A 6,620-nucleotide genomic window follows, 5' to 3' on the forward strand; every position below is an offset into this window, starting at 1 on the left:
CCCTAGAACGAGGAGGCGGGGGGTAGCTACCGGTATGGGAAGCGGTCACCCCAGAGAGGCGAGATTTCGTTGAGATTGCACGTTAATTGGAGATATCTTATTAATTCCAGAGTCTTATGACTATAAATGGCGATTCTCTACCAAGGTGTCTATATTAAAAAAAAAAATCAATCCGTGTCATCCCCCACGTCAGGCCTGCTCGTGGGCGTGAGGCTGTACTTCCTCCGCCCCCTCCTAATGGAGTGAACCATTCCCAGCTCTACCTCCCCCCACACACAAGCCTCTCACTCTCTCGCTCTCTTTCTGTCTCTTCCTCGCTCCCTCTCTTTCTCTCCTCCCTCTGCCTTCCCAGTGCACAAAGTCTCTGTCGCTCCCGGAACTTGTTGGCAATGCCTATTTTTCAGCTTTCCCCCGCGTTCTCTAAACTAACTATTTAAAGGTCTGCGGTCGCAAATGGTTTGACTAAACGTAGGATGGGACTTAAGTTGAACGGCAGATATATTTCACTGATCCTCGCGGTGCAAATAGGTAAGTGGCCGCCCTGTCCGGCATGGTAGGCGACCGGAGATTGCCAGCCCCGGAGGCGCCTAAGGGGACTTGCTGGCCCGCGTCTGCTGCTGGATGCAGAAAACCCTGCAGAAACCCAGGGTCGGGGCATTAGCTGTTTGGGACTCCGGAGTCCTGGTTTGGTTTTGCTAAAGTAAGGGACTTGAAGTGTGTGCGGCAGACTATTTTCCAAAGAGGATTTCTCCTTGCTTTCCAAAGCGCAGATCCATTTTTGCTACCCTCTCCCGGGTTAAAGCAGGGTCGGAGCGCTCTTAGCGTGTGGCCCCCGATATACTGTAAGGTACTATTCTGAGGGGTCGAAAGGTGAATGCAGAAATAAGATGGCTAGGCATCTAGGTCTGAAAAGTTTACGTGCAGAAAGCAAAGATATTCCAAGGCTGCCCTCAAACTGCAGCATTTAGAACTTTGTCCTTCCCCCGCCCCTCCCCCCCATATCCTAGCTGCAGCGTTTGCTCCGGGCACCGCAGACTCCGACAAGGAGGCTAAATCAGCCAAATATGCACCGATATACTTTTTCAGGGTCATGTGTTTGTGTGTGTGACTTTATATACAAGCGTCTCTAATATTTCTATGCAGAAAGGGGTTTTACATGTTTACAATATGTAGGTTCGTGTGTTTGTTATTTTTGTTTGCAGCAGTTTTATGGAAGGACTGATTTAGTCCCCCATTTTATGTTAAGGAATGTTGAGTCTCAGTTGCACTGTAAGAAAGCTTTCTTAAAGTTCATATTTCTCCAACCAAAATGCAAATGTTGTAAGTGCTAGAGAATCCGCTTATCTGATGTCGGATGGGAACATTAATTAATGTAGCCGAAAAGTGAAAGGAAAGCAGCTTATTAATAGAATGGACAAGAGAAAAAATAGAAACTCTCCAATGGGTTTTCTGGAGATGGAAGGAACTGCTATCATGTCAGGCTGTAGAATTCTTCATAGACAAATCTTGCAGTAGCTCAGGGGTGCGTTAGGGAATTTGTGTGGGACAAGAGAAGGAATGCTTAATGGCTTTTCTTCGTAAGAAATGTAGAAGAATCAGGGTTCCCAGAACATTAAAATTGATTCTTCCCATCGGGGTCTATATGCATTTGACATGATTCTGAAATCCTGATTTTAGAGGATTTTTGTCATTTTGCAGAAACTGGGATTTTTGCATAGCAAGGACCATGCACGGGGATGTTGGCTTTTCCTTTAATTTTAGGAAATGACTTAATGCTTTGCATCTGGTGGTTTTGCGCCTCTGACATTAGTTCAAAGAGCTGCAACAATCCTAGGACACAGATCCCAAGGGCAGCAAATTCTTAAAGTGCTGGAAATAAGAGACTGTGGCATTTTGCAGTTAGCCTGCAAACGTTTATAGATCAGGACACAGCGACAGTTTTAAGACGGGGGTTTCACCTGGACGACGTTCGGGGGCTCTGCTTTCCTTGTGGGTCAGAATAGAAAATAATGAAGCAGTGATTGTAGAAGGGATGCATTTGATGAACCTCAGTCTGAAAATGACCAAAATATTGGCAGTGGGATTGCAATGTATATGTTCCCAAATGTCTACTCTTTTTTTTTTTTTTACATCAGAGCCTCAGTCTTTATTAATTCATGGATGGAAGCTGTCCCAAATCACTGACATTTGGCAAGAAAAGTGGGGGGTGGGGAGGGGCGGGGAAGTAGAAGATGGTGAACGAATGAAGAGGCGACGGGAGGAAGTTTGGAATGAATGAAAGAGGTCCAGCGAATGAATGAGCAACTGAAAACCGCACTGGATAGGGATGTTAGAACAGAGGAGCTGGGGTCGACTGCCTGGGGGTGACAGAAACCGAGAGCAGAAAGAACTGAGAACTCCGCTTGCGGAGACACTTGCGGCCACAACCTCTGTCCCGCGCTTTGCTTCCGGCTTTCCAGTGAAAGCTAGATCTCTAGAAGCCACAATTGCAAAACACAGAAATGTTCCTGAATTCGTATTTTACACACGCTCACACACATGCGCGCTGCGGGATCTGCCCCAGCAATGCCTGAGACAACAAGGTGACGGGAGCGCTTCCTGCCCACAGAAAGCCCTAACAGTTCTTTTTAAATCGTTATGGCATCTTTTCGGACACCAAATGCTGGGGCTTGAGAGACTAGGTTGCATTTTGTTTCCTTCCTGCAAAGGCATGTTTGTAACATACATTATACAGGAAGCTGTGTAGGGTTTCTTTCATCGTGACCGAGCTATATTCGAACAAATATTCATTTATTCATAAGACGCGATGCCAGTGTTTAAATTTTTGCTTTTATTATAGTGCCGAGTTGTTTTTTAAATAGGTGTGAAGGAAGCTAGGTTTATGAAAGGTTATGTGTCTGCCCCTGCCGAGGTGGAAGTTAACCTCCGTCCCTTCCGCAGCGCTTCCCGTTCCGGATTAGAAAGCACTAGTCCCGCCTAGCTCTTCCTGCGGCGTTCTGCCGACGCGCAGCTCCCGGAGGCTGCGTCTGGTTGGGTCACCTTCCCCCGGGTCTGCAGTAGCCTGGCGTTCAGAGACGGTGGCTGAGGGGGTGCTGAGTGTTCCACCCATCCAGGAGGCTTTCAACCGGGATGGCGGCACAGGAGGCCTGTACCCAAATCCCTTAGAGCCTAAGGCCCATTTCCCTTCTAGGATTCACCCTTCCCCGCCCCTACAGCGGAAATGGGATACTCTCTCTAGTCCTTCGGGTACCCCAGGTATTTGGCCCTTTTTGCCCGCTGTTTCGTTGGGGGCCGAGCCCCCAACCCGGTCGTTTGCCACCGGGTGGGAAGAAATGGTTATGGGGCCGCGCTAGGCGGCCTGGAAGCTTAGTAGCTCTCAATTTCAGCGCTTCAGATTTGATTGACTTGAGTTTGGGAGCTAGGACCCTAGAGTGTCCTGGAATTTTCCCTTCTCTCTCCTTCTGCCTCTGGCCCAGCTTCTACCTACTTCAACTCCCCCGCCCCCACTAGAAGCCAGAGTGCTAGGCGGCAGCCTACCCGGCGCCTAGCTAGCTGGGCTGCAACCTTGAGAGGAAAGATCTGCTCTCCTGAGTGTTTCCAGGGACATTAAAGGGGAGTGTAGAGGTGAGACTTGCAGAGAAGGAAAGGGAAAGATGCCACACAGGCGCGCGCACACGCACGCACACACCAGGCTCCTGGCATTGACTGTGGTCACTGGTACCGATATATCTGTTGCACACACACACACACACACACACACACACACACACACACACACACCAGCTACTGAGACCAATACTTATCCCTTTAGGGCCCTGGACATTTAAACTGGCCTGCTTTAGAGTGGCAGAAAACTGTACACCTAAGGGTCTCACAAACAACAGACTTCATGTTGGGCAATCGGTTTTGAAATAAAAACATCCCGTCCCCGTGGCTGTTGCAATCTTCCAAAGACTTTATTCATTCATTCATTAAGCAATATTTGCTGCGTACCTGACAAAGACCCAGGCGCCTGATGGTTACCCTGGGGGTGTGGCTCTTGGTTTAGCAGCGCAACCCCGGACTCCACACCTCTCTGGCCTTTTTTTTTTTTTTGCCCCCCCCCCAGCACTCTGCTTGTCAGACCCCCTCTGTCACCACAAAAATGGAAAATTGCACCGCGAGACGTGACAGGGTTTTGGTGGAGGAAGTGTCGAGAGACAAGGAGGGAGTGAGGAAAAAAGAGTAATAAAGGAGATGAGGGAGGTGAGAAGAGGGGGCGATGAAAACAGAAAAAGAAACAGAGCTCAGTTAGGAGCGAGCTGGAGAAAATAAATGGACTCACCTCCCCGCCACCCATCTGTACCTACCCACGGCCCGGATCCCTCCATCTGCACCAGAGGTGGGCCCAAAGCATATAGGTCATTCCGGGGCCACAGCGCTAAATTTTAAGAGACCACCCCAAGGGGCCACAGGGTCAGTAAAGGGGCAGGGTGGTGGCGTGGCGATGCTGACTGGTGTCCCTCCTCTCCACAGCTTACCTGGTGCAGGCCGTGAGAGCAGCGGGCAAGTGCGATGCGGTCTTTAAGGGCTTTTCAGACTGTTTGCTCAAACTGGGCGACAGCATGGCCAACTACCCGCAGGGCCTGGACGACAAAACGAACATCAAGACCGTGTGCACGTAAGTGTCCTCTCTGACCCGGGGTTTCCCTTTGGGGGGCGCTGCTGAGGTCAGAGTTCCATGCTACTCCCCCCCAACCCCCCCCCACCCCCGATCTCTGTCCTACCCCCTCCTTTCCTGTGCTCAACATTCTACTAGTGAAATCTGTGCCTTTCTGCCTTCTGGCCAAGGCTGCTAACAGGCCCTCTGGCCCTGAGGCCCAAGTCTCTGGTTTAGAATTTGCACTGTTTAAGGGAACTCCATGGCCTGAGGTAGGCTAGAGAAGAGAATTCTCCCACTAGCCTAAGTTTTCCAGTTTTATGGGCTTGTACCTGACAGGCATGGACCCAGGGCTAGTGACAGAGTGTCTTTTTAGCGGTTTCTCATTCAACAACAACAACAAAAAAAAAAAATCTCTACTTTGAGATAATCTCCAATCTTTCTTCTTCTGAACAGTTGACTCCGGTTTAAGAAAAGTTGGTGGTAATACAGATTTACCTAAGAGAGAAGCCAATCCCTGCAAAAGCACACCAAGAAAATGCAAGTGCAGGAAAGGACCACAGGTTTCCCTGTTTCCTAGAGAAAGCCTGAAATAATATTGTGTGTCAATGACTTTGGGGTTTGGCAGGTTTTGCTAAGTTTGTAGTCCTATCCCAGGTATCCTTGCTACCTTTCCGTTTTCAGCATCTATATGATCTCCCCAGACGGGACAGCTGCAGGTGCAGGGGAAAAGAGGCCTTCATTGCTAGCTTCAGTGGTTGACTAGAAAGCCTGCAGCTGGAGTAAAGGGGCATCCAGCAGAGCCCTGCTGTGTGGACCTCCACAGCTTAGCTGCTACAGGTCTCAGAAATGCCCTCATCTTTGTATTCCACCCTCCCACAAAATGGCCTTGCAATAAAGCTAAGGCAAGAAGCATTCTTTGTTCCCAGAGGTTGAATTTCCCATAGCTATGCCCATTTCCCATAGCATGTGTGTGCCTCTTCTCTTCCTAAATAGGGGAGAGGTGTATTCATTTTAAGCAATGACCAAATTGGGGGGGGGGGAGGTAGTCTATCTTGCTATAAACCTTCTAAGTACCTCAGCACTCACTAGCAACTCCAACAAGAAAATAGCTGGTACCCCTCCATCATAAAATGGAAAAGATGTATTTAATCCCAAACATTGATTTAAAAAAAAAATGAATCAGAAAAGTAGGAGAGGTTCACATACTCCAGAACCTCCAGCATTTGCTAAAACATGTTCCTAGAGACTTTAAATCTCTTTTTTTGGCAGGACTAAAGTCCTGCAAAACATGGACAAGAGAAGCGTTGTCCCTGAGGTTGCAGGCAGCTGGATCCAATACCCACTATGTTAATTATGCCCAATTGCTCAGCAAGGGGGTGAAACTCACCTCTCCCAGCCCCAGGTGAATGAATGTTTGCGCTTCTCCACACCCCACATCTCAGAAGTGGTCTGTCCCTTTGTGGGATCCCTCCCCCAAAGAAGGAGCAATTTATTACAAATTGTGGAACCTGAAAGTCCTGTGCTCAGGTCCCTAAAAGGGACAAGGTCCGTAGAAGGCAGTCTAAGTTCCAATAACTCCAACAAGAATTTATAACTCGCTATCAGCCAGAAGCCAGGTTTGAAGTGGAAGCAAAGGTTAAGCTTGACTTCAACAAGCTTACAGTCCCCGACGCGCGACGCGCGAACAAAAAGGAAAGAGCTGAGAAAAATGCAGCCACACTGCTAAGGGTGGTTGCTGACCCGGTGAGCTCTGGGTCTGGGCGCAGTGGGAGCCAGACGCGTAAATCGACCCACCTCCGAAAGGAGACAGAACCTTAGAAATCGATCACGGCTTGAGATTATATTTAGTTTCGGGATCTATTTTGGGTTTCCAGAAGAAAAAGGGACAATTAAGAAAGAGAGAGAGAGAGAGACAGGTTGGATGAAGGTTGTGGGGGCGGGGCTGAAACTGAGCCGGGGGGGGGGGGGGGGGGGGGGG

At 49.0% G+C, this 6,620-nt stretch overlaps 1 protein-coding gene across 1 annotated transcript in view; it reads left to right on the top strand.

Annotated features, from left to right (window-relative positions):
* Positions 1-244: 244 nt before the first annotated feature.
* Nrn1 (neuritin 1) overlaps positions 245-6,620 on the top strand; it is an 8,596-nt gene continuing 2,220 nt past the window's right edge. The window contains exons 1-2 of the mRNA XM_050142529.1: positions 245-528; positions 4,516-4,660. Coding sequence (XP_049998486.1) covers positions 474-528; positions 4,516-4,660 — 200 coding nt within the window. The 5' untranslated portion in view covers positions 245-473. The remainder of the gene's footprint in view (positions 529-4,515; positions 4,661-6,620) is intronic.

This window comes from Alexandromys fortis, unplaced genomic scaffold (assembly GCF_014885135.2).
Source record: "Alexandromys fortis isolate MF-2015 unplaced genomic scaffold, M_Fortis_MF-2015_v1.1 scaffold_5, whole genome shotgun sequence".
Lineage (NCBI taxonomy): Eukaryota > Metazoa > Chordata > Mammalia > Rodentia > Cricetidae > Alexandromys > Alexandromys fortis.